We start from the raw sequence: 27,055 nt of genomic DNA on the forward strand, positions 1-27,055 counted from the left end.
TTAATTTAATTTTAATTGATAATAGATATTAATATATAATCATAAAAACAAAACTTTAAAAGAAAATAAGAATATGATGTGGGGTAGGGTGTTGAATTTTATTAAACAAAACCATTGTAATGAAAAAAAATTGAATAGGTGTTGAATTATTAGGTGGAAGAGAGAGAAGATGATGTGGAAGATAAAAAGTGAAAAAGTAGGGTGTTGAATAATGTAACCATTGTACATAGTCTAAGACATTAGAAGGTGAATTCCAATCCACTATAATATAGAGTACAAAAAGTGGGGCGACTTTAATTTATATTTAGGTAAATTTTTATCAACTCAACTCAAAAGATTGAGTAAATTTATTCTCAATGTAAAATATTTCGGAAACAATAAATAATTATACTATTTTATAATTAATTAAATATGTTAAAATTAAATGAAATTTTATGATTGATTGAAGTTACACTTGTGATTAATAAAAAAGTTGTTCTTTTATATTTATTATTGGTGACGTGTGCCATTGCGTTATGGCAGTCCAATTTGATTCATCTGTCTGTGTGAGATCACAAAATCTTACTATATATGGAATATATTATTGCTGATAATTCAATTAATAATTATAACTACCACTCATATAGTGTATAGTTAACTGGTCACAACACAAATAATGGTGGGGAGTTTCATCAACCGAATAATTTGTCCCCACCGTGGAGACTTTTGCTTTAGTAGAATTATTAGTAGTACTATATTCATATTTAATAATATATGCTTGATGGAATTGGATTCTACTATATTCATATTTTATAGGGGTGGCAAAATGGATGGATTGGATGAATATGAATTGGATCTTTAATGGATGGATCAAACCAATCCATTAATCCATTACAATCCATTAAACTCTCTAAATAAAAATCCAATTTAATCCATCCATTAAGGAATAAAATCCATCAATTAACAAATTTCTAATGGATGAATATCCATCCATCCAAAAGATAATTAAAATATTTTGTTTTTTTTAAAAATTTCATAAAAATAATAATTTACGTATTTTAAAATAGTTTTTTCGTTTTTTGGAAAAATCTCGATTTTTTTCGTTTTCCCCAAAAAAAAATCGACTTTTTCGTTTTTCTGAAAAAAAACTCGACTTTGTTGTATTTTTGGAAAAACCTGATTTTTTTCGTTTTTCGGAAAAACACGATTTTTTTGTTTTTTTGAAAAAACTCGATTTTTCGTTTTTCTGAAAAAACACGATTTTTCGTTTTTCTGAAAAAACACGATTTTTCGTTAATTCGAAAAACCTCGATTTTTTTGTTTTCCCGAAAAAACTGGATTTTTTCGTTTTTCGTAAAAACACGATTTTTCATTTTTTTTCAGAAAAAAACTCGATTTTTCAATTTTCTGAAGAAACTCGTAAATAATTTAAACCATTTAAAATATAAAATAAAAATAATCCATTGGATTATCAAAATGTGTTAGATGGATTGGATCCATCCATGTATATAAATGGATGGATTTAATCCATCCATTAACTTATTTTTTTATTTGGTGGATGGATTGGATGGATTTTTTGGTGGATGGATTGGATGGATTTTAGGTTAATGGATCCAATTGCCACCCCTAATATTTTATCCATGAGGAAATACAACGCACCTTGCCTATAATTTACTCTTAATTTAGATGAGAGTGAGTGTTGAAAAGAAAATGTTTATGATAGTATATACATTTCAACGAAAAAGACAGCTCAACCTCTGGTACAAAAATTAATCCTCTTGTTAGCAGAAGGCTCGTATATGCTAGGTATTAAAATATATTTACATAATATTAGCTTTACATTTCTGCTCTAAACTCCTAAGTGTTAGAATTGTTATTTCACATAAAGAATGAGAAAGGGAATTCAATTGGAATTGTATGTATAGCTCATGTTGATTCTATAATCACATAAGTGTGACTATTTTATACATTTTTTTATAAACACTATTTAACAAAGTTGAATTGAGTTTGATTCACTAATTAAACCCAAAACACCTTAGTTAACTTAATTAAATTAGTTACTTGTAATATAAGTAACATAGCTAATTTACTTAGTCAACATAATTAATTAGTCACTTGAAATCTAAGTAACATACATAATTGTTTATTTAGTCAACTTAATTGATTAGTTACTTGTAATATAGGTAACACAACTAATTTATTGGACAGCAAAAAGAGTCAACCCGTACCGTATTAATTCATCTTAAAAAGAGCAGCCAAACTAATTAGAGGTATCATGTTGCAAATCTCATCCCCTTCTTTTTTATGGTCGATTGGTAGGTGAATCCCCTCAATGCCATTTAATTTTTTTTTTATATAAAATTTCATATATAATAAGCTTTATATAGAAATAAAAGGTAAACGGACAACAAACTGTGTCGTTATCCCTTTTTGAATAAAAAAATCAAGCCTCTTACAGACTACATCAATGATATAAGAGATACAACCTTGTTATGTTTAATTAAGTCTTTGAACTCTCTACGAAAGATATTAATTAACATATTCACAAAAATAATGTAAAAAATATATAAAAAATAATAAACATAAAGATATTTTAAAGACATTAAAATATGCAACTAATGATGGGAATATGTCAGACCAACTAACAGGTAAGGGTGGGCTAAGGATTTAGACTCGCATCCTTTAAGGTGTCCGCCCTGCCCTCCCTTTTTTTACGTGCTTTTACCGGCACTGAAAATTACATAAAATTTTGTATTTTTAGGCTTAAAAGATGCAGTGCCCTAGGTCCGCTCTACCTCGCCCTCACTTTTAGTGAGAGGCCCGCCAAGGTTTTAGGCTCGCACCATCAAGTATGCTCGCTCCGTCCCGCCTCATTTTTTATGGGCTTTTGCGGGGCGGTCCTAAACGGGACAACCATGCTCATTTGTCACCCCTACTAACAGGGACCTACGACCTAGCCACACAGGCTCAGGTCAGGCCTTACTTTTTAAAAAATAAAAAAGGCTTAGGTTTTTTTATAAGCCTATTTAACTAAAAAGGTTAGGCTACAAGCCATACAAAAAACCTTTTTAAGTCTATCAGGCCGACCTATTTAAATAAACATGAATAACTTTATTATTATTATATAATATTTTGTATTTTGAAATAAAATTTGAAAAATATTGATTAGTTGTCTTGAAGAACTTATGAAAATAATTTGAAAAAAAAAACTTATGAATAAGGCCATTAGTTGTTGTCATAATTTGTTTTCATAAGTTATCTCAAACAAAAATGAGGTAGGAAGGATGACTGCGTGTATCGAAGAAGAAGTCATGCGTCAGAAAGGTTCGACAGGAACTGTAAAAGTTTGGTGTCCGATATCAAAATGACTATTATTATACCTTTCCGATAGGCAATCGGCTCACGAGTCCAACCCATTTAATTTGCAGCGACATATGGGCCTTTTAAATCATCCGAGTTTGTTTCAGGCCCGAATACAACATTTTAATATTTTCCATAATTTTTTTATTTTTGTTTTAGATTAAAAGTCCATTAAGGTTTCTTTTTCTGTTTTATTTTTGTTTGGGATTAAAATCCCATTAGGTTTTATTTTTATGTATTCAAACATGTTTGGGTGTGGCCGCCAATGTTATCTTTTATCATAATAAAATTCAAGTATTTTCTCTTTTGGTGGATTCCAACACTTTATCTGATAGGTTTGTCGCTTGCAGACTTGTATTTTCGTTTTAGGCTTAGCGCTTGCTAATCCTTCGTGATTTCGACAGCTTCAAAATAGTATCACAAAATTTATGCTAATAGGTAAAATTGAATGAGTCAATAAAAATAAACATTTAGTCTCATTGTTATTTTAATTTGTTAGTTTATGTAATATTAGTTGAATTTATTATTTACAAATGTTCAAATGAAATTGGCTTTTAAGTAAGTTAGTAGACTAATCAGATCTTCGAAAAGGCTCAACTCAGACCTAAAAATAAGACTATGATAGGCTATCGACTTTGAAATTTTTAACAGGTCAAATTCAAGCTTGATAAAACCTAACTCGGTCTAGTCTATTCCTATCCATGCAATTAAAGAGTCAAGTCAACTAAAAATATAAAAAATTATTTATATATTAATATTTAATCATCTAAAAACTTGTAATAAATCAACCATATAAAATAAAAAGTTAATGAGTTAATTATGAGAAACTTGAGGTTAACTTTATGAAATTAAAGTGATATATTAATTGACATTTCTCTTTACACTTTAGAGGAAAACAATTAAAAATGAATTATGAATTATAAGTAAAAAAATTGAAAAAAAAGTTTTGTATTTTATTTTAACCAAATAAGTTGATCCGCTCGACCCAATTATAGTCATGTCTATTTAGTGGATTAGGCGGAAGCAATGACTGATAACGGCTAGTTTTTCGCTCCTCGCCGTTTTGCCTAAACGCCGCGCTTGTCTCTTCCTCACCTCTTTCTCCTCTCCTCTTGCCATCTTCTCCTCTCCTCTTTTCTGGTTACCATGGATGTTTCGCTTCTCTTCCCGGAAACTCATGGGCTTGTCAAAAATTCACCCAACCTCAACGAAACTTCAAAGAACACCGGCACGGTGAAAGCTAAGTCTTTTGCTGCTATGGTCTCAAACAACGTTTGTGATATCCCCCTCAGTCAGCTCCCGACTCCTTGTCTTAAAGGGGATAGGCTTGCCATAACAATTCCGGAAGAAGAATATGCCCTGGGAGTCGAAGCTTGCAAGCATCATCTTCACGGAAGGGTGGTTTGGTCTAAAGGATCTCAACCTCTCACGGTCGTTAACTTAAAGAGCAAACTTTTGGAGTTATGGCCTTCTATTGGAAAATGGGGTATCACCTCTTTAGGTAAAGGCTTTTTTGAATTCGCTTTTTCTTCGTTAGAAGATGTTCACAGGGTTCGCTCGGTTAGTGCTTGGAATATACCTAATGGAATCCTTAAACTTTTTCCTTGGACAAAGGATTTTATCCCTTCTACGCTTAAGCAAACTTCAGCGCAGGTGTGGATACGAATCCATGGATTATCTCAAGAGTATTGGAGACCAAGGATACTGTTTTCAATTGCCAGTAGCATTGGAACGCCGATTTGCATTGATTCTGCATCTAATAAATCGGCTTTCGAGCGCCCTTTTGGACATTTTGTTAGGATTCTGGTGGATTTGGATCTTACAAAAGAGCTCAGCTATAAAATTCTAGTGGAAAGGGTGGGTTTTGCCTTTTTTGTGGATATTGAATACGAAAAAATTCCGGAATTCTGCAGCTTCTGCAACAACATTGCACACTCTATTACAAACTGTAAAAGGAAAGAACAAGTAAATGGTAAGTCAAGTACCCCTGTTCAAAAGAAGGACACTTCTGCCTATGTTCCTACTGGGAGGGTTTTCACTAATGGGGAAACATCTATGGCACATAGGAGCCCTCTACATGTGGAGGATGGGATTACTGAAGTGGAGGCTCAGGCTCAAGATGAGCATTTGGAAAACATTCAGACTAAGGATAATAATCCGGTTCTGGAGGTGGCTACTAATGAATTAGTTGTTGTTCCCTCAAATGGTAATTCTTTGGACAATGATGGATCCTCTGAAAGTGAGTATGTTGATGCCACTCAAATGGTCAACTTTGTGCCTGAAACCCAGCTTGATGAAAGATTAAAGGAACAAGTAACTGACTTCTTGAAGGAATCGTGGGATAACATGGCTGACTTGGATGATCCAGGAGTCGATTTATTTCAACAGAAAGATTTTCAATTGGTCACCAGCAAAAAAAGAAGGAACAAAAAGAACAGCTCTGCTTCCAAAACCAGTCCGTTGGCTGGTCCCAAAAATCTTACCTTATGAAGTGCCTCTATTGGAACATTAGAGGCATTGCCAATAGCTCCTCTAGACTGGCCTTAAAGAACTTGATTCAAAATAATTCTCCTGATTTGGTATTTATTGCTAAACCTTGGATGGATTTTTGTAAGTTTCCTCAAAGATGGATGAACAGGTTTGACTTGAAACCCTTTGCTTTCAATAAAAGAGATGGTCTTCTTCCTAACTTGTGGTGCTTCTGTAAGTCTACTCTTAACCCTACTCTTCTGATGGTGGATGAGCAACATGTTTCTTTCTCTTTAACTATGAATAACAAGGTTTTTTTGTTTTACTGCTATATATGCCTCCACTTGTATTAGAAGAACTTTGTGGACTAATTTGAATAATCTTATGCTCAGTTATAATTACCCTTGGACCTTCATTGGAGATTTTAATGCTATTATTAGTGAAGATGAGTATAGAGGGATGCACAACCCTAACAATATTCCTATGAAAGAATTCTTCCAGTGGTCTGATTCAAATCACCTCATCCACCTGCCTACTGTTGGTAATTTTTATACTTGGTGCAATGGGAGAAAAGGCAGGCAACTTACAGAAAAAAGATTAGATAGAGTCATATGCAATATGGACATGATTGATGCTTGTAACACCCTGGTTTGCCACACTCTCTCTAAAGTCAGGTCTGATCACTATCCTTTGTTACTTTCATGTGCCTTAGATAATGTTAAATACAAAACTCAATTCAGGTTCATGAAAATGTGGAGTTTACATGAGGATTGTGAAAAAATTATTAAAGATGTTTGGAATACTAGATGTTTTGGCTGCCCTATGTACATTTTGGATAGGAAACTCAGGCTCCTTAAGGCTAAGCTTAAAGACTGGAATAAGTGCACTTTTGGAGATGTTAGAGTTAATGTCACTAAGGCTGAAGAGGTGATAAAGGATATTCAGATGCAAATAGGCTGCTCTGGTTATACTGATCAATTGCAGGTGGATGAAGCCAAAGCCCAGCATGAATTGGAAAAAGCCCTTATTATTGAGGAAGAGTTTTGGAAATAGAAAGCTAACATAAATTGGCACTGTGATGGGGACAGAAATACCAGGTTCTTTCACACATATGCTAAGATCAGGAGGAAACATAATTTGATCTCTTCTTTGAATATTAACGATACTGTCATCACTGATCATAACATTATTGAATCTAACCTTGTCAATCACTTTTCTACTTTGTTTAATCAAAATGTGAATTTGCAGGATTCTGGTCTTATACAAAGAGTGATTCCTTGCTTGGTGAATGAATCCATGAATTCCATGCTGACCATTATTCCTAGTGAGGCTGAGATACATAGTGCTGTTTTAAGCCTTAAAACTGACTCTGCCCCTAGCCCTGATGGCTTTGGGGCTTTTTTCTTTCAAAAATTCTGGGACATCATTAAATGTGATGTCATTGGGGCTGTTACCCAATTCTTTTTACAAGACTGGCTTCTTCCCAATTACAATGCCAACACTATCATCCTCATCCCTAAAACTAATGAGCCTAACATGATTAACCACTTTAGACCTATTGCCCTTGCCAATTTTAAGCTTAAAATTATATCTAAGATTATGGCAGATAGACTTGCCTCTATTTTGCCTGCTTTAATTTCTAAAGAGCAAAAGGGCTTTGTTAATGGTAGAAATATAAAAGATTGTATTTGCCTCACTTCGGAAGCCATTAACATTCTTAATAATAAAGCTTTTTGTGGCAATCTTGCTTTAAAGATTGATATATCTAAAGCTTTTGATACTCTTGGTTGGGATTTCCTTATTAATACTCTCAAGGCTTTTGGTTTTTGCAATACTTTTTGCTGTTGGATTAAAACTTTGCTTCACTCTGCCATGCTCTCTGTGGGCTTTAATGGGAAACAGTCTGGTTACTTCAGCTGCAAGAATGGGGTTAGACAAGGGGATCCCTTGTCACCTCTGCTTTTTTGTCTTGCTGAAGAAGTGTTAAGCAGGGGAATTTCTCATTTGGTTGCCACCAATCAGATTAACCTTATTAAAGCTAACAGAAACATGTTTGTCCCCTCTCACACCCTCTATGCTGATGATATTATGATTTTTTGTAGAGGGGACCAAAAATCTTTGACTGCCATATCCAACTTACTTCAAGAGTATGCCAATTGCTCGGGTCAATTTTGTAATAACTCAAAGTCTCTCATTTATGCAGGTGGCATGTCCAATGACAGATTCAAGAGACTGGCTGAGTTGATTGGATTCACAATGGCTACTCCACCTTTTATTTACCTTGGTGCTCCTATTTTTGTTGGTAGGCCTAAGCCAATATATTTTCTTTATGTTGCAGATAAGATAAAGCTTAAGTTAGCAAGTTGGAAAGCTAGCTTTTTATCAATGGCTGGCAGACTTCAATTGGTCAAATCGGTTATCCAAAGTATGGTGGTGCACTGCATATCTGTCTATAGCTGGCCTGAGGCTCTCACTAAACAAATCATGTCTTGGATGCGCAATTTCATATGGAGTGGCAATACGGAGCAGAAGAAGATAGTTACAGTTGCTTGGAGACATTGTTGTAACAGCTTAAAGGATGGAGGCCTTGGTATCAGGTCTTTGAAAGATCTCAACTCTGCCACCAATATTCATTTATGCTGGAGATTTGTCAAAGGGAATTCCTGCTGGGCAAATCTTCTTGCTGCAAGGGTTATCAAGAATAATCGAATGATCAAACATCACATTAGTTCTTCCATATGGACTAGTATTAAAGACTGTTATACGACGGTTATGGAAAAATCTCAATGGATTATTGGTGATGGTAACAAAGTCAATGTTTGGTTGGATCCTTGGCTAGGCAAACCTTTGGTGTGTAGGTTTAACATTCTTCCTTGTTTTCATAAGAATTTGAAAACTTTAGTTAAAGATTGGATAGTGGATAAAAACTGGTGCATCCCTGCTAATGTGTTGACGGCATATCCCATCCTGAATTCTTTTGTTGCCACAGTTAAAATTCCTGAGGTTTCTTTTGAGGATCAAATTGTTTGGACAGATGCCGTGAATGGTGACCTGAGCCTTAAGTCTGCTTCTGCGATGGTTCAAAAACCGGTTACGTTCAAGCCTGGGTGTTTAGCTCCTTGGAACAAGCATGTTCCTCCCTCACACTCTATGCTCATCTGGAGAATCTCCCATGATAGAATGCCTACTGATGAGAATTTAATGGTGCGAGGTTTTCAGCTTCCATCTATGTGCAGGTTGTGCTGCAATTGTCCCGAAACAACAACTCATCTCTTCTTCAACTGTCAGTATGCCTTAAACATCTGGAAGTGGCTTTGTCAAAGGCTGCAATGTGGGTTTCGTGTTAATTGTCTGCAAGATTGTTTTTCCTTGATTAATTCTTCGTGGTCCCAGCAGGCTAAGGATGTGGCCATGTCTTGCATTTGCAATGTATTTTATCAAGTGTGGCATGCTAGAAACAAAAGATTGTTTGATGGAAAGATTATTCATTGGAAGAACGGTATTAGCCGTATTATCTCTAGGGCTAAATTGGTTGGAAATTTCACTGAGAATTGTTCTAACAATAACATCATTTGCTTCTCCTTCCTTAAGAGCTTTGATGTCACTATCCGGCCCAACAACCCCTTGTTTTTTCTGGAGGTTTTGTGGAATCCTCCCACTCTCGGTTGGGTCAAAGTAAATGTTGATGGCTTAGCTAGAGGATCTCCTTCTTTGATTGCTTTCGGGGGCATATTTCGTAATCATCTTGCTGTGCACTTAGGTAGCTTCTGTGATTTCATGGGAGAAGGAGATGCGTTCATGGCCGAGTTATGGGCGGTTATGGTGGCTCTTGAAAAATCTAGGGACTTGGGTTATGATAAGCTCTGGTTGGAGACTGACTGCAGGATGGTGGTGCAGGCGTTTTCGGATTTTTCGTTGGTTCCTTGGAAGTATAGATCTCGTTGGCTTTGCTGTATTGAATACACTCGCTCGATCGAGTTTATGATTTCTCACGCGTTCAGAGAAGCCAATTTTTGTGCTGACTTCCTTGCGAATTTAGGATTGTCTTTAGGGCGTTTTTGTTGGTTTCCTTTTGTTCATTCCGCCCTTGTCAAGGATTACTTGTTAGACAAGGAAGGCTCACCACGCCTTAGAATTCGCTCCTAAGGGGTTTTGGCTTGGTCCCCCCCTTGTGTATCCGGTTTTCCTTTTTTCTTTATATATTATATTTTCAGCTTAAAAAAAAATTTAGTGGATTAGGCAGGGCGAACCTACTAGTAGTAGCGAGTTGAAAATCTCAACTCACTCTGCCAAAATCAACAAACTACTCAATGAGTCCAACCACTTAAATTATATTTTTTAAATACACCTCATTATTCCTTCTTAAATTAAAGTCTCTACACTTATTATGCTTAACATGTTTCTCATTCTATTTTTGAATTTCTCAATCTTTATTGGTTTTGTTAGGACATCTTCAACTTAACCACTTGTCTTACAATATGCCAAAACGACTTTACCCTTACTTACTTGATATCTAAGAAAGTGAAATTTGGTTTCAAAGTGTTTGATTCTTTCATGAATTATAGGGTTGTTTCACTTCCTCTTCTTTGTCTATCTTTATTTCAATCAGCAAAGGTTGCAAGCACACTCCTTAACTATTGAGAATAAAGTGAGTTGTGTGGGGAAAATGGTGTGAGTTCTAAGTCCCACATTCCTTAGAAAAATGGAGGTTGAGCACTTTATAAATGAGAGGACCCATACACCTATCACCTTAAGGTTTTTGGTGATTATGTGGTGTCTTTCTCATTTGTTTGGGGGTGTGTCTTTGATCTTTAGGTGAGTGTTTGACTCGATGTGAATGCTTCCCCCTCATGATAACCCAGTATCAGAGCCCGATTCGAGAAACGGACCGGCTCATTGTGTCGAAAGTCTTCCTGACATGGTGGTCAGGCGGCGTGTTTCGTTGAAGTGCCCATGACGTGATAAGAGTGTCTCTCAATGGCGGTAAAAGCATGTAGATGAAAGAGCTTCTTCTTGAGGGAGAGTATAGTGGATGAACTCACACTTGAGGGGGAGATTATTGAGAATAAAGTGAGTTGTGTGGAGAAACAAGTGTGAGTTCTAAGTCCCACATTGCTTAGAAAAGTGGAGGTTGAGCACTTTATAAATGAGAGGACCCATACACCTATCACCTTAAGGTTTTTGGTGATTATGTGGTGTCTCTCTCATTTGTTTGGGTGAGTCTTTGATCTTTAGGTGAGTGTTTGATCCAATGTAAATGCTTCCCCCTCATGATGACCCAACATTAACATGATTCATTGCATGATAAGATGTATTCAACTTCACATGATAATAGTGCTACCACTATTTTCTTCTTGGAGCACCATGAGATTAAAAAACTAAGCAGTTAGAACACATATCTCACTTTGTTTCTCCTTTCCACTTTGTCCTTACACAAATGTGAATAAAAAAAATCAACCAAATTATCTCTTTGACCATCCTCTTTTTGAAACAAGATGACATGGTCAATTGTGTATTTAAGTTATCTCTAGATCCACTTGACTATTTGCATATGTGACAATTTAGGTTCCTGCATATATAGGGGTGGCAAAACGGGCTTGGCCCGCTGGAAGAACTTCCGTCCCCATTACAAAATAAAATGTGCTTTGTCTTTCTGAAATCAATCTTTCCTTTCATGAAGTTCAGGTGATATTTAATTATGATGTTTTCTTTCCCTGTTAGAGTAGTGTGTTTGACTCATCATCAACCTTTCACCCCTTTGCTTGACACTGTTTCTTTACCTTACCTTCCCTTCAGGTACTATTCCTATGTATTTGCCATGGAAAACATATATAATCAACCTTTGGGTTTGACGAGTAGCTCCGATGATGGTGACTCTTCGTCACTTGTTATGGTAGAAAACCCAAATAACCCAAATCCTACTTCCTAAACAAATAATCACCTTAACCAAAATATAATTTGTATCTATTACGAGTCCGACAATGCTTATGATAAATCCTCTTTTAACAAAACCTCCTCTAATTAGTCTTCCCATGCTTTTTGTGACGGGAGTGTTGGGAAATCCATTGATGGTGACCAAACATATAACGTTTCCTCTACTTCCTGGGGGTAAATGGTAGTTTTCCCTCACCCGTCCGACTTTTATCAGATGTAGAGATTATCGTCCGAGAGAGAGGATGACTCATCACTTTATTAGTTTTTACAGAATTAGAGACGTCCCGGATCCCAACAATATTGAGATTAAATATCAAATTAAAATTCAGAATAAAACTTCCCTTCTTAGCTGGTGCTGCCTGAGGGTCAGGAAGATACTCTATCTTGAGACTGCATCGGCCTTGTGGAACCGACTAATATGAACCAGTATTGCCGAGTAGATCCTGAATTTTTGGGTACTATCTCTTTCTCTCTTTATGAAAATATGGCTAGAGTGACTCATAGAAGTAGGTACGCCCTTTGATTGACCGATTCTCCCTATTGATTATGACAAAAGGATATGCAGTTATTTTGATGGGTTCTCTGTCCCTTTCTATGAATGTATATTCATTGAGTTAAATTTTAGATTTTCCTTCAACGGATTTGAGGAAGGGTTGTTAAAGCACTTGAGGATTGCTCCCTCTCAATTACATCTGAAAGCCTGGGCCTTTTTAAGGTGTTCTAGTTTTAGTGTGAATATCAGATTAGAAGCCATCTCTAAATATATTTTTCATCTTTTTGTTGTGATGCGTACCTCCCGTGACCACCTATGTGGTCATGGGTTGATCTCACCGCGTGAAGATCTCAAATAGTTTGACATTTATGTTAATAATTAGAATAAATTTAAGGATGATTTCCTCTTAGTGGGTCCTCAAACTTTAGAGGCCTATTCTGTTTTCTGTTGGGTTCCTGAAGGAAAGCCTCCTACTACAAGCTTCATTGACTCTAAAGTGGCTAGATGTACGAATAGGATTCATAGTTAGGTCTAGAATATTTCACGATCATGCTCAAGTAACACTTACTTTCTCAATTCTCAAGATTGATAAGCAAAAGACATCTATCTTGCTCGTATCTACTCAACCTGTCTCTCTTTCTCTCATATTCACTCAAATGCATAAGAGATGTCTGTCGTCCTCGGTTTTTTGTGGGATGCGAACTAACTCTTCTTTTTATTTTTGAATTGTGAAAATCAGAGAGTCGCCACCGACTTTTATTTTATCCAATTAAGGAAAGGTTTATAAAAGAAACAGAAAAAGACCTTAAAGAGATTTTGGGTTTGGGGGTAGGTTATACAAAGGGAATGTGTTAGCACCCTATTGTATCCATGGTTATCCATGGGCTCTTAATTGCTTAGCTCACTTGTTTGAATCGTTTGTCTTGCTTTGAAATGCTTGTATGTGGTTTTAAATATTTTGTAGAGAGTTAACTTTGTAATGAACCTTGTGCGGATGTATACAAAGTGTTTATCTTTCGAAAGATATTTTGATGGTTTGAAAAAGATTTTTAACTTCGTAATGATCCTTGTTTGGATATATACAAAGTGTAGTCTTTTGAAAGTTTGTTTTGAAAAACAGTGATGTGGAAAAGCTTTTGTTATTTTTTATTGAGCAAGCAATTAGGAGGTATACCCTAAGTTTATAAGGTTCTATTTCTTTAGAAAACTTTCCTTGACTGGGTACAGAAGAAATTTGAATTGTATTTGAAACAGTAAGTTTTAATTTTGAAAAGAGTAACAGAGGGATTACCCTAAGAGGTGCAAGTGTGATTGTGATTTATTTTTATCTTTGAAATTAGTGATCTAGCGCTTCACTTATTATTCTTGCCATACACGCAGTTTTATATGTACAGAAATTAAAGTGCGGGAATGTAAAATGCGGAAAGTAAATCTATGCTATTACATCGATTGTGCGAGAAATGTAAACTACGCTATTTACATGAATTTGACAACCCATACACTTATCTATGAATTTAAATTGCAATAAGATAAAGGGGAAATATTTTTGGATTTTTGGATGGTTAATTTTAATTAAAATTAATGCATAATCAATTTAATTAAATGGTTAAGAATTAGAAAATAAAATTTAAACCTAAAAAGTTAAGTCTAAAATATGTTCAAATTGTTTGTTAATTAATTTTAAAATAAAATTAATTTTTTTTGGGATTTTTGAGATTTGTTTTGGAGATTATTAAGTTAATTAACATATAATTATACAAATAATTATACACATAAATTAAACTTAAAGAGAAAAATATTCTAAATATGTACAAAATTAGTTTATAATATATAAACTTAATTTAATAAAAAGAAAATATTTTTTTTTATTTTTCTTGATAGGTTAAAAATAATTAAAAGGGAAATATATGAATATATATTGATTAATTAAACAAAATATTTTAATTATTAAGAAAAATAAAATATTTTTGTGTCAAAAATTAATACAATATTTTATTACCCTAAAAATATTTTTTTGCATATTTTTTTGATTTTTTAAACTATTTTTAAATAATTTTGCAAAGAAAATTAAATAAAATAGAAAAATATAAAATATATTAAATATGGATCATGTGTGGCTGATGGAAGAATCCATGGTAGGGAATAGATGGGCGTTGGATTGAGTGACAAGTTGATCTGATGGTGATTGGAGTGAAGGCGCATGGTAACAATAGGACCTGCAAAGCATAGAATCAGAAATTTAAAAGAAAATAAAACGCGCGCGCCCTTAACCAATAGGAAGGAGCCACGTCTCGTCTTCTTCATCAGATAGGCTTTTTACATCGCTCGTTCACAGGGTGCTGTAAAAGACCTATATCTACCACACCTGTGCAACATGAATAGGGGTTAGACATGAAATAAATTTGGCGCGAGGTCATGGTTTCGTTGCAAATGTTTCACTGATCACAACCATGGCCTTAGTTTGGTCTAATTTTGCCTCTAACGAAAAACCCTAAAATAGAGCTCAAGAACCCTAAAATGGTATCTTCGTGAATACGTGACCAAACTCTAATTAACTATCCAGAAACGATCAGAGGAGTAAACCAAACTCAAATATATGTTTACATCGTGTTAAATATGCATGTATAATTATATTTTGGTAGGTTTTGGTTTGAACAAACCGTGAGCTTTTGAGGCTTGGTTCAAGGTGTTTTGATTGAAAGAAACTATTGGAATAGTTTCAGAATCACTTGAGGATCGTGTTTGGACAATTGTTTGCAAATGAAACTAGCTCAAACTCAAAATTCGAATTTTCAATTTCTTTGAAATTTTCAAGTTGGTACAAGAGTGTTACAAGCATATGTTTGGTTCTGAATTCGTGTGTCCTTTGTTACTGAAGTGTCCTAAGCTATTTATAAGCAATAGAGGTGCTGAAATCTTAAGCTAACAAGCATTGATTGTTTTTTAACCTTTGAATTTTTTAATATAAAAGCTTTGAATTTCTTGGCCATGGCTTCAATTTTCTTCACCCCTCTTGCTATAGGCCTGCTGTACATCTCTATGCTGCAGAGTTTGGATCAATTTTGATGGCTCATGCTAAGGACAAAAGCTTTGGATAATTGTCTTGAACCATTTCTTTTTTAATTTAACTTTAAATGTAATAAAATTAAATTAAAAAAGAAACAAAAATGTCATGGGCCTAATGTTGGTTGTGGGAGCCCTTTAACATCATTAGAAACATGTTTTGATCATGAATGCTTGGCCTCTTTTGAAAAAAAAACACTTTTGATCAATGCTAGTTTCATGCGTTTTCCCAAAAAATAGCCAACTTCAACAAGGCATAAATCCCTCAATTTTGATCATATGAAGGAGTTCTTGTACTTTTTAGAAACCTCAAGATGTCCTCTACAAGCTACTTTGGAAGCTTTTTTGCATTTGGAGAAGTTATCTTGATGTTATGGGCTTTGACAAAAAACCATTTTTTGTTCACTTTGAAAATGACCTGTAATGTCTGAGCTCATATTTTCCAAATGGTAAATTCAATGACCATAGGACCAATTTCATTTGAAATATAATTGAATTTCCTTCAAAATAAGATTTGGTTGGGATTTTTTGGATGAACGAGGAAAGTGTTATGGCCGGTCAAAGTTCAGTTGACTTTTTAGGAGAAAACCCTAATTTTGAAACTTAGGGTTTTGTTGATTTCTGAACTTTTCTTGATGAATTATGATCAACCATAGATCAAATGATGAATCTTTTGACAAAATATGGATGTTGACAAAAAATTGCATTTTTGACTGTCTGTTGACTTTTCGGTCAAACTGGTCGTCTGTTGACTGTTTGAGCTGCTGACTGTGCGTTCGAGCGAATCGAAGTTTGAAAATTTGTCTGGTGGTACTTTGAGACATATGGAGATCCATGAAATCCATTTGAGGTCTCAAAAAACTTGTTCTCCTGAAAAAAACAAAAACCCTAGTTAGGGACTGTTTGTGTAGGAGACAGTTAAGCGTACCTGATTTTTGTGCAGTGTTGAGTCTCTGCTGATCATGTGATTATCAGAAGACTTCTAGAACAAAAATCTTGGAATTTTGAAATGTGAAAGATTGATTTGAATGATGATACAAAACACGGAGAATCGTGTTGTCAGCGGGTTTGACTGTTAACTGGCTGTTCGGGAATTAACGTAACAGTTAAAGTGAAAACTTAACAGTTAAAGTTAATTTTTTCTTTTTGTTTTTGTTGTGTTAATGGTGAAAAATTATTTACATGATTTGTTAGAAAAACACAAACATAATAAATAATTAAAATATACTGTACGCGAACGAAATTACTGATAATGAAATTGAAAAACGATTTAATGCACAGAAATAAGTATTTAACTAGCAATAAACACACATAATATTATCTCGATAATTAAATGACGGTATAACAAATAGTATAATATTTAATACTGACAGTACAAATATTTCATAAAAATATAGCGAACAGTACGACAAATATAATGAACGGTACATTATTTGAAAGCGAAGGATACGACAAATTCTAAATATGACGATTAAAGACCCATCCTATAAACAACAGAAAATAGATGCACGGAAGTGTAAGCATCCCAGGTCCGCATTTCTCAGGACTATGCAGACAGAAGAAAGACATGATCACCGTAAAAACAGTGATGACCATAAGAAAAAACGTATCCACCCACTTTGCCATTTTTTGCCGGGGAAGAAGAGAAAACAATTATGAGATAGTATGATAGAAATTTGGGGGATGGGTGAAATTTGATGTGAGATTTTATGGAAAAAATGAGGGGTATTTATAGAGAGAAAAGAAGGATGGAGACGTTGGGGAATGAAGTGATACCGTACAAAAAAGGAAAGTTTGAATGATAGTAGGTTTTGAAAGAAAGTGTATGGTAGGGTTTGAAAAGAAAGATGTATGGAATAAAGTTAGGATTTGATTTGAAATAAAAAGATTTGAAAACAATAATATAGTACAAAAGTTAGTGGGAAACAAAAAACAATAATAATTTAATTGTTACCAGTAGAGTCTGAATCCCCGGACTCTGTGCCTGCAAAATTTAATTATGTACCAATTGCGTCAGTACTATTTATCTGCAAATAAATCTCAAATAAACAGCGTGTGTGAAGTGATAAACAGTACTTGGCGTTTGTGTAAGAATAAATTCAACAGCGAACCCAAAATACCGTATACGAATATTCTAAAAAACCGAGTATTCATAAAATCAGGATATTTATGAAATAAAATCCAAGATTATATGAAACTCCAAATTTTAGACAGAAGTCTGTTACCTTCTCTTTGAAAAAAGATGCGGGCAAATTTTGGGGTACAACAATGTCACTCAATCAACATGTAAAAATAACTTTACCATAAGATTGAATATTTTATAATTGTTTTTATTTTTATAGTTCCCATTTGTTTCATCTTGAGTTTTTTCTTTCTCATTTTTTTGATGGGTGCCTATTTGTATGATCGTGTAGTGTGGTAGCATACACGAATAATTGGTTCACTTTTATCTTCAAGCCTTTACATTATTTAGTCTATAATATGTTTGAAACATAAGTAGTTGAGTATCATTAAGTGCTTGACAAATGGAGTGTTTCTTGACCAAATTTCTTAAGAACCAAGTTTAATCTCTTGGCTAGAATTATGTTAAGCATGTAGAAGGAAATTTTGAGTACTTCACCCACAAAAACATTATATGTTAGGTTATTTTTCTTTCAATAAGCATTTATTCATATATGGTCATATTCCTCCTTTCACCAATAACACTATGTTTAGATGTATATGGTGTAGTGATCTCATGTTGAATTATAATATATTCACAAAAGGATACCAACTTTTGATGTGAACTCCCCACCTTTATCAAATAACGGAAGTCTTTACTTGTTGGTCTTGTAGGCAGAATCACGAATGACACTGACGAAAATGTGTTAAACAACTTTATCGAATCCGAATGAGTCCACAAAATATCTCCGACCGTAACTCCATCGTCGCAAGTTCGGTACCGTGACACGTATTTTTATCATCCAACAACTTCTATAATTGTTGCATCTAACCTCTATCTCCCCTATTCACCTGATTATTGCGGTACCGGATGTTATACACTTGCCTTATATTTGATACGTTGTTAGGTTCCTTCCGTTTCAATGTGGCAAGTATATTTTTCGGCTGGACAAGATTCAAGGACATGTCACTAATACATGTCTTCTCTTCCGGTATGAGCCGACATACACTAGGAGGACCTTGTAACCATGAGCACAAATCATGGTTATGCAAACCACAAATAACACTAAATTTCCACTTCTTGCTAGCCATCATATAACCACAAATTTTAAATGGATACTCGCATTTTCTAGTACCTGTGTCATCTCTTTTAAACTTCTTTAGAGGAGTATGGTATATCCAACTTCTTTCGCACACCATTGTTACGTAAGCGTTTCTTCTTTCCGTACCATTATCTGATCTTCCTATTACCACACCAAAACCAAGGTTAGTTGCATTCCTATGAATCCATGTGAGCATGCTTTCACGATCATCAAACTCTTGCTTGTTATTAAAGTCACCGCCAACATCTAGCGTATTTATGACAATCCCTTCAACATTCAGAGAAACATCGACTAAAGGAACTAATTCTCTTGAGATATTATCAGGGTGCACCATACCTATTTGTAAACAATAACAAAAATCACATAAAATTACAAGACTGCTGTAAAAAAAGAGCACAAACACGTTTCATAGATGCACCTCCAAAACGTGTTCATCTTCAACACGTTTTGTAGATGTACCTACAGAAGCAACATTACTTTATTAGACAGAAAATTGATGCATAATGTGAACAATGCAATGGACAAAGATGATTATTTACGTGAAATTCAGTCTTCTCTTGCTCCCTTTGATTTGTTGCACCAAAAAGTTGGAGTTTTGGAGTGATAAATGACATTAATGATGTAGAGTTTTTAGGTTGTGGAGAAGTGAGTGGTGAAGAAGAAATGTAACAATGGGGGAGATCATACTGGTTCAAACTATATCAAATACTTTCGAAACTACATCTACGGAAAATTTTAGTGCTAAGATATTCCGTAGATGCACCTACGGAAAAATCCCTAAACTGAATTAATTTGTATTTTTTCCAACGTTCACTAATTTAAAATATTTTCGTAGATGCTCCCTACGTGAAAACTAATATTACTGAAGATATTGTTAAACAGTAAATATAGATTTCTTTTCAACTATGGGTGACTATATTGCAAAACGCAATTCATATGGGAAAAATCTTATATAATATATGGAAGTTTCTTTGATGCTACTGAATGAATTCTTCATTCAAGAAATGGATAGTCAGTATAACCAACAACTGAATCAGGAGTATAAAATGTCTCTCTTTCATACATGTTGAGAGGAGCATCAACTGAAAATCTCTTTGGCAAATCTGGATTAGATATAAACAAACGACCATAAGCAACAAGATCTGCCTTATTTTCAGCTATAACATTGATCCCATCTCGCCTGCCATAACCTCCTGTAACCATAAAAGTTCCATTGAAAGCCTTTCTCATTGGCACTAGGCTATCAACACTTTTAGTTTTTTCGTCAACACTTTCCATTCTTGGTTCCACCATTTGACAATACAAAATACCATATTTATTCAGAGCATTAACCATATACAGCCCTAATGCTTTGGGATTTGAGTCTCCACATTCTCCAAATTCTGAAAATGGTGATAATTTTATACCAACTCTTTCTCCACCTATCTCATTTGCAACTGCTTCAACAATTTCCAAAACAAATCTACAACGGTTCTCAAGGGATCCACCGTATTCATCTGTTCTATCGTTCACTTTATCTTTCATGAATTGCTCAAGTAGGTAGCCATGACCTCCATGGATTTCAACCCCATCAAAACCTACAATTTGCACCATAACATGTAAAATGTCATCCTATTATAAAAATTTAACATGTAAAAAATGGAAAATTTTTATATATCCATGAAGTAATCACCACTCACCAGCTTCAATGGCATTTCTTGCAGCAAGTCTAAAGTCATTGACAATATTAGGAATTTCTTCTGTTCTTAGCCTCCTTGGTTGTGTGAACTGGGACATTACAATATCATCACCTCCAATTTGTGGTGCGAGTAGCTTGTCTGTTGAAGATACCGGTGCTTGCCCATTTGGCTGATAACCTGTTGAGAAACATTGAGTGAGTGTTATATCATCATGTGAAAATAATATCAGGAACTCTAATTTGGACCTAAAAAATTGTTAAGTAATTGCTATTTTGATAAAAATAAATATGCACCAGAATCAGAAACTCTTCCAACATGCCAAATTTGACAGAAGAATATACCGCCTTTGGCATGAACAACATCCACGATGGGTTTCCATGCTTCGACTTGCTCTTTTGTCCATAAACCTGGTGTGTTTGGATACCTTCACATATAATATATAAAAGTTAGTTGCACTTATAATTAGAATTAGTAACTAATTAGTTGAAAGCAAGTAATGAAGTTTGTTAGTATTATTTGAAGTTAGTTAAGATTTGTTAGATTGGATGAAATTGTTTGACATGTATTTGACACTGAGGTGTTCGATGTTACAGTTTAGGAAACACTATAATTTTATTAAACTTCCAAAATGTAATTGCCGATTAAAGTTAGGTGAATTCTTATCTACCCAACTCAAAAAGTTGAGTAAAATTACCTTTAATGTAAAAAGAATGATGTACCGGGCATGAAGAGCGATAAAAAGAATGAAAAAAGCTTTACCCTCTAGCAGTTTCAGAAATGCATGTAGCTTCTGATATTAGAAAACCTCCATTAGAGGCTCTTTGAGAATAATAGAGGACAGCATGAGGTTGTGGTGTATTGTTATAGGATCTAGATCTGGTCAACGGTGCCAAAACTACTCTGAAAATAAATTAATATATTTTTAGTAAACACATAGATACAGAGGGTAAGTCAATATAATATTTATGAGTGTGGGTGTGTGGCCTTGTGATGAAAGCTTAAGTATATGCTCTCTTCAAAGTCTCATGTTCGAATAAAAAAATATATTAATATTTATGCAAATTGAAATTGGAAGCAAACATAATAATATTAAATTATGAGATGAAAATCTCTATAAATACTTACCTATGAGCTAGATTAAATTTGCCCATCTTGTAAGGAGTAAGAAGAGGAATTGGATTAGCAGCTATTTCCATTGGATTCGTTAATTAATTATGAAATGATAGTGATATTATAAGTAATTATAAAAAATATATAAACTTGAATATGAAGATGAAGTTCAATGGTATTTTTTTTCTTCGATGTATAAAACAAAATCTGCAAAATGTGTGGTGTGGGACAATAAAAAGAAAAACCTTACCTCACATCGTGTCTCATTGTGATACTCACTGTGTAGTGGTACTCTATGTGATTCAAAACAAACCACATAACACACTTCATTTTATTCTATTTTACTACTAACAAAAATTAAATTTAGAGACGGGTAGATTTCCATCACTAATAGACTAAAGCACAAATCACTTTATTAATAGATTTAGTTATATTCTGATATTCGTATAGAATTTTGATGTTGCAAATTATAAGTGAGTGATTTAACATTCTGTCACAAATTCTCATGAAATAAACCTGTCAATAATTAAAGAAAGGGTCATGCTATCATTAAATATTGAGAAGAAAATTACCTCAACAATAGATATATTTTTTAAAGTAATTAACCGGGAACAATACATTTCTTAGCAATTATAAAGGATTTATTCCATCACTAATTTGTGGTAAAATCTCTTTCTATCACTCATTTAAAATACAATGAATTAGTGAGAATTATATTGTAGAAATATGTCTTAAAACCTTAAATGATAAGGAGGAAGAAAACATATTTTAATATTGCATAAACAATAAAGCCGTTAAAGAGAAATTTCAGCAAAGGTAATAGGTGATAGCAGGAGACAGCCGTCGGAAATCGGCGGTGACAGGAGGCCAATGGCGGAGGAGTTGTACTGCGGCGTCAGTTGACAATCGGAGTACGAAGACAGTGGAACGATGGTATAGAGCGAAGGCGGCCGGAGTTCAGGGGCGGTCAGCAGTTGGGCAACATCGGTAGAAGGCCGATGGCGGAGCAGTCGCACGGCGGCGAAAACCGGTAATAAGAGAGTTGGCAGAAGTGGAGCGACGCTATAGGGTGACGACGACCAGAGTTTGGGGGTGGCCAACGGTCCGAAGTGGCGACTGGAGTTCGGGAATGGCAGGTGGCCGACGGCCGGGCAGTGGCGTTGACGTTCGGCAGTCATGTGGCGGCGGTACGGGTCTTTTAGTACGTGGCCCGAAAATTTTTGGTCATCTTGCCAGTTTTCTCAATTCGTGTCTTTTTTTGGCGTTCCCGATTCATTTTATGGATCTGTTCGTTAAAGGGTTGTGTTTTGAGTTTGTTATGAATTTACTAGTATTCAACAATTATATATATGTATCTTTTATATTATTGTTTTAAAATAACTTTTAGAACTTTAGTGTAGATACAAGGAAAATGTGACAATTCTAATAAGCGTAAACTTAGAGAGACAGTGATTTTTTTGGAGAAACCTTTGTAGATATCTAAGGGTATTACAATAGATCTCAATAAGGAGTCATTGCCGCCGTACCATGTTACTATCTTGATGAGGATTTAAGATCTCCCTAAGAGGCCATATCGCTCGAGTCAAGACTGCACCGCCCCTCGGGCTAAGCCTCAGAGGTATCTTTGCCAACTCAACGAATGTGTAACTAAGACGAACAACAATAACGCACAATTAATAAACATACCGCCAAAATGCATGAATTAAACGAAATTATGAGTTAAACGAAATGGTCTCTCCTTCTTCTAACCCATCCTCATTAGCGTTGACGTTCTCCTCAATTGGAATGTTTTCCTTTAGAACTACATCATCATTATGAAGCATTAAATGTTTAACGTTCCTCTAGAATCCAAACGTCTCCCACTTGAGAGACTCACATTTTTCAAGTCTTGCCTCAGAGACTTTCCTTTTCAAGTTTCTCATGATGGACTCGTTTTTTCAAGTATCGCTTGAGGGACTTGTCTTTTCAAGTCTCGCTATAGAGACTCGTCTTTCCAAGTCCCGCGTAAGGGACTTGCCTTTTTAAGTTTCACCTGAGGGACTCGTCTTTTCAAGTCTCACCTGAGGGACTCTCCTTTCCCATTCTTTCCCGAAGAGAGATTGTTGTCTTCCTTGTTTAATCGCTTCTCCATTCTCAAAACTCGTGCTTGAAAGAAAACAACACATGACTCGATAATCCCAAAAGTGTCACAAAAAGGCCAATGGATGAAATGAGCTGGCACGATACAATAGGACATGGATCACCCGACATGGATCACCCGACATGAATCCCACCTTGCATAGGGCATGGGTCTTCCATCCCAAACTCATGCTATTCAAGTGGTAATTAAATAATACTTGTGAGGCCATGTGTCCCTACTAATGAGGAGAATTACTTTTTCCTACCAAGTTGTAATATTTTCCTCTTTTTCAAGGAAGAAACTACTTTTTCCTACCAATGAGGAGAATTAGTCATCCTACTCCCACACTATAGCCAAGCAATTGGGAGGAAATCAGTTCTTGACCTAACAACTTGTCCTATGAATTAAGCTTATAAATATTCCAACCTTTAGGGTTGTGGGAGGATTGATCCATTCATGTATTCAGAAAACTTAAAAAATCCTCTGGCATTTCTTACACGAACGGGATTAACTTTATTGTATTTCTTGCAAGTACATTCTTCTTCTTTGCTGGCTAATCATGCTACTTTTCTATTTGCTTTTACAATCATCTTGATCTCCAAATCAAAGTTTAATCTGTTAGATCCTTCACTTCACATACACAAACATAAAATAACCCATTAGCACTTTAAAATTAAATAATAAAATAAGAGACACTTTCTTTTGATGTGGTTAATTTTTTTAATAAAAATATTAAACGTAGAATAAACTCAATTAAAAAAATTATCTTATTGAAACTAATCAATAATCTCCGACACCAACGCTAAAACTTGATATCAAAATTATTGTATGCACAAGGATTTTTATAATTTCTGAACTCTGACATTTAACAAATTACTTATGTAGTAGAAACGAGAGGGAATGTTTATCATATATTGAAGGTTGTAGAAGAAAAATAAAATATGTGAATAAAGTCAATTGAAAAAAAAAATAGATCATTTGAATCCCCTCTAATATCACTATTTGGTATTTGCGATCTAATTACTAAAATTAGATGTCTATAATAAAGATAAATTTAGTATATTAGACTAAGATCAATATCTTGACTGTGGCAGACATAAAATTTATTCATTCAAAATCTTAAGATGATATGTTAGTGAGTTCTCCTACTTATAAATGCTCAAGTCTCCACATTTATAATCAATGTGAGACTCTAACTCACACTTGAATTATTATTCTAACATTTCCTCCCATTTTTTACTTCATATTTTTGCAACCCTGAATTTCTCTTTTTTATTTCCTTAAATAGTAATTCATAACTAGAAATTAGGTTTTGGATCAGATGGGGAAAGTCCAAACTTTAGCCTTCGTGCGGGATAGATCGCATTGCGGATTCCAAGTCTTCCTACATTGGCCTTCATGCCTATGTAACACAAACATATGTTAAACCATAATACCTTCACAGTAGCCACACAGCGCACCACAGACTCCAAGTCTACGTTAGTTAATTGCTTATGTCACACACAATTGTGTGACAACATATAACCTTCATCGCAGAGACACATTGCACCACATACTCCAAATATTCTTGCAATATAATGTACATCATGTCACAAGTTTCTTCTTTTTCATGATCATTCTTTCTTTGATTATTTTTCGGTAACTTCCTGTAATTCTCCTTTACTCCAATCACCATCTTTTAAGGCAAAATTACATGAACGAATTTACAAACTTTTAAGACAAAATTACACGAGCAATTTACAAGTCAACACACAGTTAATTACGTAATTTCATAATAGAGTTAAAAAAAACTACATGTTACAACATGTATTTCATCATTCAAGAAAAGGGTAGTCAGTATAATAGAGAACTGGATCAAACGTATAAAATGTTTTCTCATTATACTTGTTGAGAGGAGCATCAAGTGCAAATCTCTTTGGCAAATCTGGATTAGATATGAACAAACGACCATAAGCAACAAGATCTGCCCTGTTTTCAACTATAGCATTGATCCCATCTTTTCTGTCATAACCTCCCACAACCATGAAAGTGCCATTGAAAGCTTTTCTCATTGGCTCCAAACTGTAAACACATTCAGTTTTTTCATCAACAATATCCATTCTCGGTTCCACCACATGACAATACAAAACACCAAATTTATTAATAGCATCAATCATATAAAGCCCCAATGTATTAGGATCTGAGTCTCCACATTCTCCAAGCTCCGAAAACGGTGATAATTTTATTCCAACTCTTTCTTCTCCTATCTCATTCACAACAGCTTCAACAACTTCCAAAGCAAATCGACAACGATTCTCAAGAGATCCACCGTATTCATCTGTTCTATCATTCACTTTATCTTTCATGAATTGCTCAAGTAGATAGCCATTAGCCCCTTGGATCTCAACTCCATCAAAACCTACAATTTGCAAAACATCAAACATCTGGTGAACAATACTACTTTTTATCTCTAGTTTAAGTTTCTATAGTTCAGTTAATTTACCAGCTTCAATAGCATTTCTTGCAGCAAGTCTAAAATCATTGACAATATCAGGAATTTCTTCTGTTCTTAGTCTCCTCGGTTGTATGAATCGTGATATTACACTACCATCATCTCCAATTTTCGGTGAGAGTATTTTATCAGTAGAAGATACTGGTGTTTTACCAGCTTCAATATATAGTATGGAAAATTAACATAAAACAAATAAGTATACATACTAGAAAAATCTATTAACAAATTGCGAATTTTAAAAAAAATGAAATAAAAGTAAAAACATACCAGAATCAAACATTCTTCCAACATGCCAAAGTTGACAAAAGAATGTGCCACCTTTGGCATGAACAGCATCTACAATAGGCTTCCACGCTTCCACTTGCTCTTTTGTCCAAATACCTGGCGTGTTTGGATATCCTTGAGCAGTTTCAGAAACACCAGTAGCTTCTGATATGAGAAGACCTCCATTAGAGGCTCTTTGAGAGTAATAGAGTATAGGGTGAGGTTGTGGAACATTGTTGTAGGATCTAGATCTGGTCAACGGTGCCAAAACTACTCTGAAATTAAACAATTTGAATTCAGAAGCAAAGGAAATTAAAACAATCATATGAAAATATATTATCTGGTATTAGTACCTATGAGAAAGATTAAATTTGGTCACCAGTCATTTCCATTTGATCGATATTTAATTAATTATGAAGATGTGTTCTTGAGTATGAAGATGAAATTCAATGGTGTTTTGTTTTATGCTAAAATAAAAGTTGGAGTCTGGTGAGGGAATTTATGATATTTTGCTGACATTATCGTTTTTGATCTTGCAGTCAAGTTTGTACGTGAATCCTCACCATTCATTAGGTTAATTGACACGACACAACAATATTAGACACCAACAAGATTAGGTGTGCATTTAGTTTTGTGATGGATTTTTTTTTTTAACTAATTGAATTTGCAAAATTGATTTCAGTTAAATTGACTTGAATGTATGGTTGATTTATGCATGTTTGAATACATTCATGTAAAAACGAGTTAAAATTACTTTTGAAGTAAAAAATTATAAACGTAGTTTTAAGTTTGAATCAACTATTTAGTCAAAATCAATTATTAGGAAAAATG

At 34.5% G+C, this 27,055-nt stretch overlaps 3 protein-coding genes across 3 annotated transcripts; 1 reads left to right on the forward strand and 2 right to left on the reverse strand.

Annotated features, from left to right (window-relative positions):
- Positions 1–4,485: 4,485 nt before the first annotated feature.
- LOC131650388 (uncharacterized) lies at positions 4,486–5,829 on the forward strand. Its single transcript, XM_058920099.1, has one exon. It carries the CDS (start codon positions 4,486–4,488, stop codon positions 5,827–5,829), a length of 1,344 nt encoding a protein of 447 aa, XP_058776082.1.
- A 13,669-nt stretch (positions 5,830–19,498) lies between these two features.
- Positions 19,499–21,523, reverse strand: LOC131652584 (12-oxophytodienoate reductase 1-like). Its single transcript, XM_058922487.1, has 5 exons — positions 21,366–21,523; positions 21,000–21,140; positions 20,534–20,664; positions 20,241–20,417; positions 19,499–20,138 (listed from the first exon to the last, which is right to left on the reverse strand). The coding sequence occupies exons 1-5, from the start codon at positions 21,434–21,436 to the stop codon at positions 19,555–19,557; spliced, it is 1,104 nt and encodes a 367-aa protein (XP_058778470.1). The 5' UTR covers positions 21,437–21,523; the 3' UTR covers positions 19,499–19,554.
- Positions 21,524–24,571: 3,048 nt separating this feature from the next.
- LOC131652585 (12-oxophytodienoate reductase 1-like) lies at positions 24,572–26,790 on the reverse strand. The gene is made up of 3 exons (XM_058922488.1): positions 26,228–26,790; positions 25,952–26,116; positions 24,572–25,867 (listed from the first exon to the last, which is right to left on the reverse strand). Exons 1-3 carry the CDS (start codon positions 26,547–26,549, stop codon positions 25,284–25,286), a joined length of 1,071 nt encoding a protein of 356 aa, XP_058778471.1. The 5' UTR covers positions 26,550–26,790; the 3' UTR covers positions 24,572–25,283.
- Between the last annotated feature and the right edge of the window lie 265 nt (positions 26,791–27,055).

Source organism: Vicia villosa, linkage group LG2, assembly GCF_029867415.1.
Source record: "Vicia villosa cultivar HV-30 ecotype Madison, WI linkage group LG2, Vvil1.0, whole genome shotgun sequence".
NCBI classification, from domain to species: domain Eukaryota; kingdom Viridiplantae; phylum Streptophyta; class Magnoliopsida; order Fabales; family Fabaceae; genus Vicia; species Vicia villosa.

What these genes read in the sequence shown, in the direction of transcription:
- LOC131650388 (XM_058920099.1), top strand. Translation starts at nt 4,486, where the DNA reads ATGGATGTTTCGCTTCTCTTCCCGGAAACTCATGGGCTTGTCAAAAAT.
- LOC131652584 (XM_058922487.1), bottom strand. Translation starts at nt 21,436, where the DNA reads ATGGAAATAGCTGCTAATCCAATTCCTCTTCTTACTCCTTACAAGATG. An exon ending in AAATTTAATCTAGCTCATAG is followed by an intron (nt 21,141 to 21,365) that starts GTAAGTATTTAT and finishes ATTTATTTTCAG; the next exon opens with AGTAGTTTTGGCACCGTTGA. An exon ending in AAGAAATGCCATTGAAGCTG is followed by an intron (nt 20,139 to 20,240) that starts GTGAGTGGTGAT and finishes TGCAAATTGTAG; the next exon opens with GTTTTGATGGGGTTGAAATC.
- LOC131652585 (XM_058922488.1), bottom strand. Translation starts at nt 26,549, where the DNA reads ATGATTGTTTTAATTTCCTTTGCTTCTGAATTCAAATTGTTTAATTTC. An exon ending in TGGAAGAATGTTTGATTCTG is followed by an intron (nt 26,117 to 26,227) that starts GTATGTTTTTAC and finishes TATATATTGAAG; the next exon opens with CTGGTAAAACACCAGTATCT. An exon ending in AAGAAATGCTATTGAAGCTG is followed by an intron (nt 25,868 to 25,951) that starts GTAAATTAACTG and finishes TGCAAATTGTAG; the next exon opens with GTTTTGATGGAGTTGAGATC.